Source organism: Tachypleus tridentatus, chromosome 7 (assembly GCF_004210375.1).
Source record: "Tachypleus tridentatus isolate NWPU-2018 chromosome 7, ASM421037v1, whole genome shotgun sequence".
Classification (NCBI taxonomy): Eukaryota; Metazoa; Arthropoda; class Merostomata; order Xiphosura; family Limulidae; genus Tachypleus; species Tachypleus tridentatus.
The window spans coordinates 138,081,234-138,096,300 of NC_134831.1; the positions used below are offsets into that span (position 1 = coordinate 138,081,234).

At 34.3% G+C, this 15,067-nt stretch overlaps 1 protein-coding gene across 1 annotated transcript; it reads left to right on the forward strand.

Annotated features, from left to right (window-relative positions):
* Positions 1-3,504: 3,504 nt before the first annotated feature.
* On the forward strand, positions 3,505-12,036 carry LOC143258128 (uncharacterized). The gene is made up of 5 exons (XM_076517145.1): positions 3,505-3,665; positions 6,109-6,231; positions 7,495-7,643; positions 9,619-9,781; positions 11,194-12,036. Exons 1-5 carry the CDS (start codon positions 3,512-3,514, stop codon positions 11,958-11,960), a joined length of 1,356 nt encoding a protein of 451 aa, XP_076373260.1. The 5' UTR covers positions 3,505-3,511; the 3' UTR covers positions 11,961-12,036.
* The last annotated feature ends 3,031 nt before the right edge of the window (positions 12,037-15,067 follow it).

A 15,067-nucleotide genomic window follows, 5' to 3' on the forward strand; every position in this document is an offset into this window, starting at 1 on the left:
ACCACCTGACCATGCCGGACCACCAACTGCTAAGAAAACAGGCTTAATTTCATCGATACACAATGTAACCAAAATGATTGATTTGACTATTTCTGAGTTTTAAATATTTTATTGTATGGGCTAAACTTGTTTGTTTGTTTGTTTTGGAATTTCGCGCAAAACTACGCGATGGTTATCTGCGCAAGCCGTCCCTAATTTAGCGGTATAAAAGGAAGGCAGCTAATCATCACCAACTCTTAGACTACTCTTTTACCAAAGAACAGTGAGATTGACTGACACTTTATAATGCCTCCACGGCTGAAAGGGCGAGCATATTTGGTGTAACGGGGAACCCACAACCCTCAGATTACAAGTCGAGCGCCCTAACCACGTAGCCATGTCGAGCTTTGTTGGATGGACATCTTATCTCTGGCCAGTAGTTCAAAATTAAGTACTACTACATCTGAATCCCAAAGATATACACAGATATCCCTCGTATAGCTAGCTTTGCACGAAATTCAAATAAGCCAAACCCATAGATACTTTGACATGTCTATTTAGTCCTTGTGTGCCTAAGGTGTCGTTCATACTAAAAATTCCTGTTCCACGAAAGCATTTGATGGTGTTAGCAAAAGTAGGTAGCGAAGAAAAATGTTGACAACAAATGCCTATGATATTTGAGAACTTAAACTTATAAAAAATACTTTAATGAAATTAAAAATATTCATCCAAGATTAATTGACTACACATCGAAAGGAACAATACATAAAAATATTTAATAACTTGTTATAAGCCATGTGCTTAGGATAATGTTAGGGTTAATTTTAGGATAAAAATAATATATTTTTTTTTATATTAGTGTATGTTAATATTGCTGTGACCGTCTTTTCAAGTATATTAACCGAAATCCGAGTTTTGGATGTATACATCAAAAGCTCCATTGTAATAATAAATTACAAATGGATATAGATGTTAAGAAAAACTACGTACACGTATATACAACTGTTATACATTTAAAAGTCCAGTTATTAAAATGTTGCCACACATGTTTGAGATGCTTGATTAATAAATTATGTTATCGTGTGTATGACGTATTTAAAATTATCAATAATTTTTGTTACGCCTACTATTTTCTTACACTCGTTTATTATGCTACACACATCTTTATACATGTAGATTTGGTGGAGGTAAAATTTGCAGTGCTCTAACTTGTATAAGATTTAACCAGTATAAACAGCGTCATTTATTTAGTTTCTTCCTACAGATAATGATATTGTGGAGACTAAAGCTTTTGTTCATCTTCTTCCGAATCGCTGCCGGGCTTCTGAGATTTCTGTTAACAAATACTGTAAGTGAAATACCAAATGTTTGCTTCATTAGGAATTTAAATGGCTTATAAAATAAATACGATATAATTTTATGGATTATATCGCCTGAGCAGAAACGTAAAAATATCATAAAGGAATGACAATAAATTTTCTATAAAAAGATCCACATTTTAATTATGATATTTTAGTGCAACTTCGAACACAATTAGAAATAATAAATCAGAGATGACCAGATTTACTATTGCAATTGGTTGCCCGATCATTGGATGAGAACGTTCACGTCACGAATGAAAATGAAATTAGGAATTGAAATCTAAATAAATATCGAAACATTTATATTTATCTCCAAATCTATATTGAATCTTTTTTTAGCTATATTTGAAATATTTATCACAAAGTTCGTACAAATAAGTCTAAATATTTTGTTTAAGAATCTCCCTACCTGTACTGATACTATATAACATACTTCATTCCCTGCCTGTACTGATACTGTATAACATACTTCATTCCCTACCTGTACTGATACTGTATAACATAGTTCATTCCCTACCTGTACTGATACTATATAACATACTTCATTCCCTACCTGTACTGATACTGTATAACATAGTTCATTCCCTACCTGTACTGATACTATATAACATACTTCATTCCCTACCTGTACTGATACTGTATAACATACTTCATTCCCTGCCTTGTACTGATACTGTATAACATACTTCATTCCCTGCCTTGTACTGATACTGTATAACATACTTCATTCCCTACCTGTACTGATACTGTATAACATACTTCATTCCCTGTCTTTAGAACAGAGAACAACTTGTTTTTATACACAAAAACATGACTGATATAAAATACAAGACACGTTAACTCACGTTTTCATTTCAGGCTTGTCAGCATGATCTTTGGGTCAGTTTACAGAAGTAATAATCATATGATATACCAAATATACATTTCACGATAATGACCTTCTTTTATTTTAGTGGCTCAGTGGTATGTCTGCGGAGTTACAACACTAAAAACCGGGTTTCGATACCCGTGGTGGGCAGAGCACAGATAGCTCCTTGTGTAGCTTTGTGCTTAATTCAAAACAACAATAACAATTCTTTATTTAAAGAGCACGATGTTATATTAACAAACGTTATTTGTGTGTAACAAAGTAATATTTAAACTTGGTATACGTATGACGACAATGGCCTTTCTTTAAGATGAATGATGTTCCATCAACAACGTTATTGATGTGTAACAGAATGATACAGTTCTATAAAATATAATGAAGTCGCTAAGAACTAAAAGTTGGTTTGTTTATTATTGTTTATTATTCACAGTGTTTGTACCAGAAGTTGGAAACGTTATTATCCAGATATCTAAGGGTGGAAGTGTTATAGTAAATAAAGCAGATGGATGCTTTTGCACCACCAACAACGGTCGTTGTCTTTCTGAAAAAGAATGCAATACAATTTCAGGCAAAATTTTAGGTGAGTTTTTACCATGATTTTATTTTACCACTACTTTTAATTTATTGTGACTTTCTTAAATCACCAAATGTAAATAAAATTGTTCCTATCTTTAAACGAATCAATACATTGACATTTAATTTCGAATTATTTAGGTAAATTTGACGCTTAATGTGTTGTTTTTGTTTGTTTCTCAAAAGAGAAAAAAAGTCTTGTTGTTACGATTGACTTCTTTTTTGACTCTGTGTTTAGGCCCAGCATGGCCAAGCGTGTTAAGGCGTTCGACTCGTAATCCGACGGTCGCGGGTTCGAATCCCGGTCGTACCAAATATACTCGCCCTTTCAGCCGTGGGGGCGTTATAATGTACGATTAATTCTACTATTCGTTGGTGAAAGAGTAGCCCAAGCGTTGGCGGTGGGTGGTGATGACTAGCTGCCTTCTCTCTAGTATTACACTGCTAAATTAGGGACGGCTAGCGCAGATAGCCCTCAAGTAACTTTGAGCAAAATTCTAAAGTAAACACAGAGTCGTGTTTTATTAACAATAAATTTGATAATTTTTGATAAATTTTTCTTCGACATTTTTTTCTAAAACAATGATATCTTTCAATACTTCAAGTGACAAAAACCTGTGGTGAAACAATTAAACGTAACAGCACTTTGTTTCGGAATCCAAATTTCCCTGCTGGCTACCAAAGCCCAGGGACTTGCACTGTTGACGTCCTATTTCCGTCAACCGTTTGCATGCTTCGTCTGGACATCCACCATTTTGTGTTAGCTGAACCTGAAATCAATGGACCGCAAAGAGGACGCTGTGAAAAGGACTCTTTCACTGTCGCTGCTGGTACTGACGTTTCCTCTGTGCCAACTCTGTGTGGGGATAATGCCGAACAACACAGTAGGTTTTATTAGTTCTGTAGTACATTTCTACAAAATATTCTATGAAACGTTTAAAATTGTTTATGCTTACAATTATTTGTTGAATTAAAAATACTTTTTTTAAACATATAATCTACCATTATTATATTATCGTTAGAATATGCAACTTGCTTCACGAAGACTGACTAACACATTTGTTTTCGGTTTTACGATTTTACCTTTCATCCAAATAAAGAAAAACTATACAATTACAATAATATTCACAAAAGTTAAGACATGATTGTGGGCCCGGCATACCCAGGTGGGTTAAGACGTGCGACTCGTAACTGAGGGTCGTGGATTCGCATCCCCGTCGCACCAAACATGCTCGCCCTTGCTCAGCCGTGAGGGCGTTATAATGTGACCGTCAATCCCACTATTCGTTGGTAAAAAGAGAAGCCCAAGGGTTGGCGGTGGGTGGTGATGACTAACTGCCTTCCCTCTAGTCTTACACTGCTCAATTAGGGACGGCTAGCGCAGATAGACCTCGAGTAGCTTTGCGCGAAATTAAAAAAAAACAAACAAACATATATTTGTGTCAAAAAATGTACAGCGGAATACTAACTTTGACATTTCTCCTAAGTTACGTTATTTAGTTAGTTAGATATTATTTTATTAAAGGAATCTTTATTGTTCGTTCTCTGCATTTTGAAGTGCGCTGTTTATCAACCTTCTTTTATTGTTCAGAGCCAGCGTTTCCTCTAATCTGAGCATCTCCAGAACAACAAATCAATGCCGCGTACTTCATTATATCAGCCGCGCATATCTTCAGTAACGGGGAAGAGTTTCAACACGTAAACGGGCTTTATGATCCTGGCAGTCGGTAGATCTAAAACCCAAATAACCTATTCGTACCATTGTAAAACGGCCTAATGATCCAATAGGTTCGGTGATTTAAAAATGACTCTCGCCCCTAAAAAAAAAACTGCTGACATGTATTGTCTTGATACTGGTGCGTATGAAAAAATTCATTTCTCACATGAATTGAATAGTTAAAAGGAACATTGTTCAGGACCCATTTGTAAACACTGATGGACAATCGCAACCCAATAAATAGTTTTAGTACATAAAATATCAAGCTTTACTAGCTGTTTGCGATCCTTCAAGCATTCAAACAACCCAGTTGAGAAACATTCTTACAGTAGATGAATTAAACAACAATGGCACGATATGAAATTATGTGTAGACAGGGTCTTTTACACAGTTATTTAAATAAGAAAAGATTTTTATAATAACATCTAGGAAATTAGCCTCTCGCTAGGGCAGTGGTAAATCTTCGAATTTGCAGCGCTAAAATCAGGGTTTCGATTTTCCTCGGTGGCCACAGCAGATAGTCCGATGCGACTTTGCTTTACTGTAAGAGAAATACCCACATTCTAGGGGACCCGGCATGGCCAGATGGTTAAGGCATTCGGATCGTAATCTGAGGGTCGTAGGCTCGAATCCCGGTCACACCAATCATGCTCGTCCTTTCAGCAGTGGGAGCGTTATAATGTGACGGTCATTCCCCACTATTTGTTAGTAAAAGAGTAGCTTTCCTTCTAGTCTTACGCTGCTAAATTAGGGACGGCTAACGCATAGAGCCCTCGTGTAGCTTTGCGCGAAACATAAAATGAACTAAACCACTTCTACGGTATTAAAAGTTATCCATCATCGGTAAAAACTTAACAAACTTAGAGGTATATTTTAGTCAATAAATAATAACACAAAACTATTTGCGATTTATAAATTGTATTTACTGTATTATAATTTTCAGTTTTAGAAGAAAAAGAACACTTTCAACACTTGTTCCTTCTGTTTATAAATGTTTGGTTGTTGTTTTTTACATCAGTAATAAATAAACTGAACGTCAAAATTAGATTGGAAGTAAGCCAACGTTTCACGAATCATTACTGTTGAAACCAGTACTGTGTGTGGTGGTCAGTGGTTAGACGATCCACATAAACGAAATAATACCAAACTTGCACTGATATTACTTCAGATGTTTCACGTCCTCTTCAGTCCAACAGACACAGGCACACGCTGATCTGAAAAGGAAATTTTAAATATCTAAACTAGTATCCATAAAATAGTATTGGTCTGTTAGTGTGGATTTAAATTGTATTGTAAATTACTTGACATTGTATTATATATTTACCTGTTATTATGAGTAGATAATATTTCAACTTCCATTCATCTTCGTTCCAAATTGACCAAAATGTCATTAATTACGGCCTGCAGACTTATGTTGCTGGAAACTGGTTTTCAATACCCGTAGTGGACAGAGCACAGATAACCCATTGCGTAACTCCGTGCTTAACTACAAATAAACAAGTATCAATAACAAGGTTACCAGATAAGCTGTCCATTTATACAATAATTTTCACATGTATGTTATTTCAGAAATATATTTATCATACACTTTTTTTTTGTGGTTGCTATAGTGTATGTCGACGTTTCACAAAGCCAGAAGGCTGTACTGACAATAAGAACTGGATTGGACTACAAACTGGTGCGAAAGTGGGCGGTTCAAGTAACTCAGGTGAACTGTACCGATCCCCATAAACGTTAGTGTTGTTCTTAACTTATTATCTCTGTCTGTTTAGAAATGGTTACACAGATCAAAATTATCCCAATATTTAGTGTTATCCACTTAACAAGATGATTAGGGCTATATTAAATCAACTTTCTCGTTCTTTAATTAAAACAAGGGAATTATCTCAAGAAATTATCATCTCTATATACAGAATTAAATCAACGAAGCGAGTCTGCGCACAATATACATTCAACGTGATGAAATGACAAATAAGGCTTAACGAAAATAGACATTGTTTTATGATCTTTACAGTTTTCTTGAGAACTCGTGAGTAAAAGCAATCTATGTATGCCTATATTTGTACATATGTATAAAAACTCAAGAGTTTATTGAAACTTACACAAAGTTAACATATCGTAATGATTGGTTTCATTTACAGAGAAAGAGCTGTGTTGTAAAAATATATACTTCCTTGATTATGTCATATACTGTTCACATTTAACAATATAGATATAATAAGATATTTTTGTACCCAGATGTTGTTGATTCTGAGAAATGTTAGAGCATTTTCAAGGAAGACAACAAACAATTTCACATATACTTTTTTATTATTCTACGCATTTGAGGATATTTGAAAAGCCATAAGATGAAACATCGGGAAGAATAATGAAACCTTTATCTGATGTAGTTTATTGTCTTCCTTGAAAATGGTGTCCATTCTTCAGTCCGCATTGAAAACATAAAAAATAATAAAAATGCCACTTCACCATTTCATATGCTTTAACTAAGAGCTGTTGAGTCCTGACAAATTGTACAAAAATATAAAATTAATGTTAGTGAACCAAAGACAATTTATTAAAATTTATTTAGATTTTCTATTCAATGTATATTATCAAAATATGTGTCTAACATTTTCTTTCACCCTATATTAAAGTGCAAATGTTCTAAAACTGTTTAATGGGGAATAGTAAAAGTAGCTTAATGTAGAGTAAAAATACTGATTACTTCTATTAAGTCTTAATACCTATGATTTTGTAATCAATATTTTATTTATTGGTAAAAAAACTATTCATGTTTTTTTTTTGTTTTAAATAGCGAATGTATTTCCCTGTGACTCAATTTGTTATTTACTTCTGTTCAAAGATAGATCACAAGTAAAACTAACAAATATAGACAATTTAATATATCTTTCTTAATTGCACAGAATATTTAAATTAGCTCTTGAAAAATCTAAAATGTTGGAGGTATTTTTGTCTATCGAATGTTTTAAGTGTTTATTTGTCATTATTTGCAGCTCCTATTGGCTGTTTACAGTACTACACGGGGTCAACAAACGTCATCAAGAGCTTTAACTACGTTCCTCAACCGCTAGGACAACACTACCTCAGTGGTTTAAGTCAAACAATTTGTATCAGACGTGAACTAGGTTTTTGTAGCATTACAGTAAGCATCTGTTTTCATTTTTTGCAAAATTAAGCTAATATACTAACAATATTCGTGATTACAGCATAAATACGAAACTTTTTTCAACATAAAAATAAAATAAAAATAACAATTTTTACACAAAGCTTATAGGCTATAAGATGCGCCTGTGTAGGATTTCATGTGCGAATGCGTTTTCCTGCAAACAGTTAGGACTGCTAACTGGTGATTCGCATAATACTGGAATACGTTAGCAAAAACAAAAAGCAGAAAAGTGTTCAACGGTGTATGTCAAAATTATGGGAGTATTGTGAAACTTTAATCTTTATTTAAAAGCTATTATAGATTTAATGTGTATCCCCTTTCAATTAAACTAAAGCCGTAATATGAAATCCCCAAATTTAAGCTTAAAAAAATCCAAGTTATCTTGAATTTCAGCTAAAGTCAACAACTAAGTTAATTTACTCTTTTTAAAAAATTACAAATGCTAAACATGCGGCAACATTCTGTTAACATTAAAGTTTCAAATGTTCAAGTTATAAAAGTCACACAAGATAGCTAGGTTTTTTTAAAGTTCACAAGAAGATTCTGAAAGTTGTTCTTACAAAGTCAAACCTGTACATGTTTGTACAGGTTGTACATAACGAAGTAAAGCTTGTACACAAAACGCATTCACATCCAACATTTTAGTTGAACTATAGGGCTTACCTGCTTCTGACTCTTATCCAATACAAAGACCAAAAATATAGCTTCCTATTTCTACAAGTTACATTCTGTCTTGTCCATAAGAAAGTCGACTGAATCCAAGTTAGTCAACTAATATTTTGTATGCTATAAAAAAGGAAAAGTTGAAGTGTTACTTATGTATGTCCTTATATTCAAACTGAAAAGTCCTAAAAACACAATAATTTTGAAGAAAATATACATCTTTATTAATTAAGTAATAAACACATGGCACTGATCTCTACCATACTTGGAATATATTAACATAATATTATGTGTGGTTTGAATGCCAGAAGCTCACAAAGCATTAGAAACTAACAGTCCCGATTATTTGTAAGAATCCCTTGAGGAGAGAAGCATGAGAGCTGAACGCTAACCCCTAGCTATGTAATTTTATTACACTTATAGAGAAAGGCTTACACACAACCAACACAGAGAAAGGGGGGCTCTGGGGAGTATCACAGAAAATCAAATCAGTCAATGTGTTAACCCCATTATCACTCCCAAGCGATGCTCTAAGAGTATCCTGGAAGTTTGGTAGAGTTCAACAGAATAACACATGGATCACTAGGGATAACATACGGAGGTCAAATCCAAACACCAAACTGATCTTTCAGCTGCCCTAAGGGTGCTTTCGAAGTTAATTACGTATCAATAGAATACATGTGGAATACACAGAAGCCCAAGAATCACACAAAGAGGTCACATCTAAATGCCGACCCCATCACCACCACCACACTACCTAGTGTCACTTCCCGGACCACAGGATAGATTAAGGTGCGTACAAGGTGTGGTTGGGGTTCGTTAAAGTTGAGGACACACGGGCATCTCTTCTGTTTATAGATTGTTAGAATACGTCAGATAACTAGACATTACAAGACTGAAAGACGTTACTGGTAGTGGCACGGAGACATTGAATGAAGATTGTCATTTGCTATTTTACGTTGACGTTTCTTACATTTGGTAAAACGTTTCTCTTTATATAATGGCATTGGAGATAATTTTCCTATATATATATGTCTACGTGAGTAGATTTAGTTTTCAGCATGTTTATCCCATTGTTTACCTCCTATGACACATTAAATAAATAATTTTAGAACAATTTATGCAAACTTTAGGGTTATTAGGACTATTTTAAAAGATTTTTTACAAGTTTGTTTCGAATTTCGCACAATTAACATACAGATATAATCATTTACAAGTGTTAAGAAATGTGTTCAGTTTTGTAAGTTATTGTTATCGGAAAGTTATTCATAATTATTTCATCCGGCAGTATAAGGAAGAGGACGATAACGGATTTGATATCGGACCACACACGGACACACAGTGTAGAGTAGGATATCTCCTCATCCCAACTGGATCGTTAGGCTCGTTAACGAAAGGAAATGTGGGGGACCGTTTTTGTGGGAAAGGACTTGCTAATGGAATGGTAACATGTAAGTAGATTTTCACACAACTGTAAGACCAACAGAGTTAACACAACAATAATTTGTTTATAATTTTAACAAGTCAATATTCTAAGTTAATAATTAAACACATAACGATAATAAGTATTATTTTTGTATATACACATACAGATAACTGTAGTTAATTAATTTAGTATCAATATTAGAATATATCATCGCTGATTTTCGTTCGGAGCAGGCTAGAAGAAATGTATTGGATTTAATTGACCTGCTGACGGTAGAAACAACTGTACTTGATGAATAGATTAAATCTCAAATATCCTAGATTGTATACTGATAATGGCTTGGCATCCTGGTACAGCTGTTCTTAATCTATAGTCCTGTCCAAGGGTTGTCTTTAGTTGATCCATAGAAATGTTGAGCGGTGAGATAAAGAAAGGGGAAGTATAGTGTATAAATCTTATTATGGTCCCGCCTAGATTAAAAAGAAATTCAGGCGGTTTGCGAATTGGAGAACCACTGTTTTAGTAGGTTGAGGATTGCGTTTAGTATATCTTAACATTTTAGCAAGCTGGATATTATGCAATCATTGTGGAATTGCATTTCTAAAGACGGAACATCATACATTCCAGTGTGGCTTGACACTGTTTGAGATTTTGGATGTTATACATTCTTTCTAGATATGTATTTTGGAAGACTAGATATTTTAATTTTTCCTTGGTTAGGCTTAGCTATTTTAGTCTAGTTTACACATTTTTTTATGTTTTTAATTGAATTTTCGCGCAAAGCTAGACGAGAGTTATCTGCGCTAGCCGTCCCTAATTTAGCAGTGTAAGAGTAGAGGGAAAGCAGCCAGTCATCACCACCCACCTCTAACTCTTAGGACACTCTTTTACCAATGAATAGTGGTATTGACCGTGATACTATAACGCCGCCACAGCTGAAAAGGCAAACATATTTGGTGTGATGGGGATTCGAACCCGCGACCTTCAGATTACGGGTCAAGTACCTTAACCACCTGTCCAGGCCGAGCCCTAGTTTAAACATATGATTGTTTTAGATTTGTCTCCTTTTTTAATTCAACTTTGAATAATATTTTTTTTTGCTTATGTAATATTTATCTATTTAACAAAAAAACTACAACAGAGCTTGTCCTAGTTTTAACCAGGATAATATTTATTACTGTGATTTTGAAATGGCATAAGGTATAATAAGATTTCAGCAGTCCCGCATATAATTCTCATCACAAATCATAAAATGACAATATATCGCTAAGACGTCTATTCAAAACCAGAACTTTCATAATCACAGTATAATATTGCTTAAGCTTAATTTTTTTTAAGGAAGTGATGAAACACCATCTTGTTTTTTTGTATTTATTACTATTTATATTACAACGACTCATACTGGAGACGTTAACACTTTCATCTTAATTTTTGCAGCTCGACTACTACCTTTCCAAATTACCTTTGTAACACCGTACCCTAAAAGCGGCGTCGGTTCTCTAAGTTTTAGAGCTGGCTTGAATTTTACGAATAGCAGACAAAAAAAGCTCGACATAAGCGAGAATGTAACAGGTTTGGATATGCAAACAGTTCAGAATAGCACAAATATCACATTCGAGCAGTTTGTTGAGCAAGAACCCGTTCGTTTTGCATTGAAAGAAAATACAAGTTCACGTAGATCTCAAAATTTTGGTGTTCCGTTTGCGACGACCACGGACACCAATGACTCGGATGAATCCGTATTCGTGGTCGCCGATAACGCTTCGGGCAGATCACCGAATTCAGCGAAAGTCAACTCACAAGACTCACTGGCCACACGTAACACCGATGTTTACTTTGAGAAAGTTATGTTTGAAAAATCAAGTACACGGAACAACACGGGAATGAGAGGTATGAGTAAAACTTCATTCGCATCGTCTGCTCCATTCATAAAAGAAATAAAAGAAAATGACCTTTCTGTTAGAAAATTAGATGACGCATTAAGTTTACCTAAAAATGTTGATTATTTCGAAAACTCTGAACTTCAAACGAGGAGTGGGCTTCTTGATTACGAGGAGGCACAAGTTTCTATCTATACGTATAAAAAACCCTCTAACCTTGATAGAACTGAGCTACAAATGTTGGAGTTATGGGAGGAAGAAAACGACATTCCTGTTGTAGCCAGTGGATTTCACCTTCGATACCTTCAAAATCCATGTTCATAAAATTGCTCGAAATAAAAAAAAACAATAATTTATTTTTCAGCACTTTTTATCATGAATAAAATGCTATTACAGAATGTTCTAGAAATATTTATGTTTAAAATTGTTATTGTGTTTGAAATTCCTTTGGTTTCAAGTGACTGTGTTTGCGGTTTGAGTTTTTTTTTTTTTTCATCATAAACACTTGATGTATATTGTAAAACTTGAATAAATTATAATACACAATAAATTGACACGTCTGAATAAAAACCTTTTCTAGTTTATTTTGTGCGACGTTTCAAGCAGACGCATTTCGTCAGATTGTTATAACGAAAATAATCGTTTACACGTAAGAAAATAAATAGAATGTTCTAATTACGGACGTTAACGTGGCACGCGGTGTCCAAATAAAAAACTGATAAAAGCAGTGTTGAACTTATTACGTAAATACATATTATTAACCGTACCCAGAATATGGAAAAGAAGATATATCTGTAAGAAAAGGCTCCATTGATGACCAAGTTCCCATAAAATTCAATTTTTCTCACCACAATGGCACCTCCCGACTTGTTAGTCCTAGGCATGAGAAATTCACCCTCAACACGTTAACATGAGAAAGCCTTGAACTCCGTTTTTTTTTTCAAATTCTCTTTAGCCCAGCATGGCCAGGTAGTTAAGGCACTCGACTCGTAATCCGAAGATCACGGGTTCGAATCCCCGTCACTACAAACATGCTCGCCCTTTCAGCCGTGGGGCTGTTACAATATGACGATGAATCCCACTATTCGTTGGTAAAAGAGTAGCCCAAGAGTTGGCGGTGGGTGATAATTACTAGTTGCCTTCCTTCTTGTCTTACACTGCTAAATTAAGGACGGCTAGCGCAGATAGCCCTCGAGTAGCTTTGCGCAAAATTCATAACAAGCAAATCAAATCTACTTACAGAACAAACGAGAGTTACTTTCAAGTAATTGTAAACATAAATTCGCAAAATAATAACTTTGTCAAATTAAATCAAAATCCAGGGAAATAATTATGGAAACGAAAAGACTCTTATTGGTAAGCTGAAGATTTAATCAGGAATGCGTCTGAAGAAAAGGGTTAAGAGGTTACGAAATTTTTGATACTGTTGGCCGCTTAATTTTAATCAGAATTTTTGCGCATACCTACACAAAAAGTCACGTGAGCTAGCAGTCTGAAATTTTTATTACAGCTTCACCTAAGAACAGAAATGGATCGTTTTTATTTGTTGATTTGTCAATCGGATTCGATACGGTATATTTAGAGCAACAAAAGTGTAGTGTAAAAGTGCGTGCAGATACACAAGTGCTGGTTAGACCAAGCAAAATAAATTAACAGTTTCTAGCTCAAGGGTTCAAAAGAATAATACAGGTGGCGAGTTGTTATTCATTGTCAACTTTTAAGCACAGATTGGCTAAATTTTATGAAATTTTCCTGACTAAAGAGTGTTTAGCGCCACATGATATTAACTTACATAATGATACTTGATAAGGTTGTACCGAGTGCATGCGGGTGATGACAAGAAACTGTTAATCTAGTTTCCACGTCACTACTATAAATGAAGTTGTTAACATTCTACTACGGAGAGAAACTATCATCATATATTTTAGAGAATTTGGTTTGCTCTGTAAAATATATCTCTGTTCCCAATAATATGGTTACGATCCTAAAGTTAATGTTGGTTACTCTTAAGTGTCACTATCTTATTTGCTTTGGTTTGTACTTTTTTTTTTAATTTCGCGCAAAACTAAACGAGGGCTAACTGCGCTAGCCGTCCCTAATTTAGCATTGTAAGAAAGCTAGTCATCACCATCCACCGTCATCTCTTGAACTACTCTTTTACCAACGAATAGTGGTATTGGCCGTCACATTATAACGCCCCCACCGCTGAAAGGGCAAACATGTTTTGTGTGACGGGGATTTAAACCCGCGACCCTCGAGTTACGAGTCGAGTGCCTTAACCACGTAGTTTGTTGGTGCGTATTGCCAAAGGTTATGGTATCTAATCAAAAACACTTTAAGATGTGAAAAGAAAGTGCAGCGATAAAAAACAACAAAGGATTAAGTGACTTTCATTTCTTTAAGTTGGATAAAGTTGATTTAATAAATATTTGCTGTAAATCTTTATCCAGGAATACTTTAATAGAATATCTACATAGTGTAATATAAATTTTAATGGTATTTTAAATAGTGTTATAAAGTAGAATTTTTATGGTGTCCAACAGTACAATTATAACATTCTTACAATTTATCTAATATAATACTTTAAGTTTAAGAAAACACTGAATTTCCTGAAGATGTTTTGTTTGTTTTGGGTTAATTGTTCTGATACAGCAATCGAAACCTGAATTTGAGAGTTTTAAGTCCTAAATCTTACTGCTAAGCCTTTTGATGGGATAATATCGCAAATGAATGCATTTATATTTCGTTAAGGACAAAGCTTAAGATGGACTGAGCAGATAGCCCGATGTAGCTTTGCTATAAGAAAACACAAAACCTAAGAAAAAAATAAAATATAGCTTCAGTAAAGGAGTTCAGAAACTTGTTTTTCTGTGGATTTCGCGTTCTCCATATTCAGCTACTAATTAAAGAACAACGCATAAGATAAAATTATTTAAATACAAAAATAGCAACGGTTCTCCATAAGAATTTTGTTTTTAGTTTATTTGGTCGTCGTATTGTTTAAAAATGTATCATAGCTGCTGTATTCCTTCATGATTCTTAGAGTAGTTATAGTTTGGATTGATTGATTGATTTTAGAGGTGTGAATCCGCAAACATACTGCTGTACCACTGGGAAAGGCTATAATTTAAAAAGCAGTTGTTTTGTTTTGTATATATAAAAGTACAGCATTAAATCATCATTATTTTTTACATGAATGTACTACAAACATTATCTCATCCAAACAAAACGTTAGTACATAGTAGTGCCCTCAAAATTACTTATTTTATTACAGAAAACATTTACATCACCTCACAGTGTGTATTTTGTTTCCTTCACCTTTACCTAAGATAATTACTACAAAATTCATTTTCTTACAAACCTGGGAATTAGTTGTCACGATAGTTATAATACTTCTTTTAATTAATAACTAATCCTTCTTAATGACTGCC

Bases quoted from the DNA above. Each gene is read 5' to 3' on its own strand.
- LOC143258128 (XM_076517145.1), top strand. From the start codon at position 3,512: ATGCTTCGTCTGGACATCCACCATTTTGTGTTAGCTGAACCTGAAATC. The intron at 6,232-7,494 runs GTTAGTGTTGTT...CATTATTTGCAG, and splicing joins CTGTACCGATCCCCATAAAC to CTCCTATTGGCTGTTTACAG. The intron at 7,644-9,618 runs GTAAGCATCTGT...TTCATCCGGCAG, and splicing joins TAGGTTTTTGTAGCATTACA to TATAAGGAAGAGGACGATAA.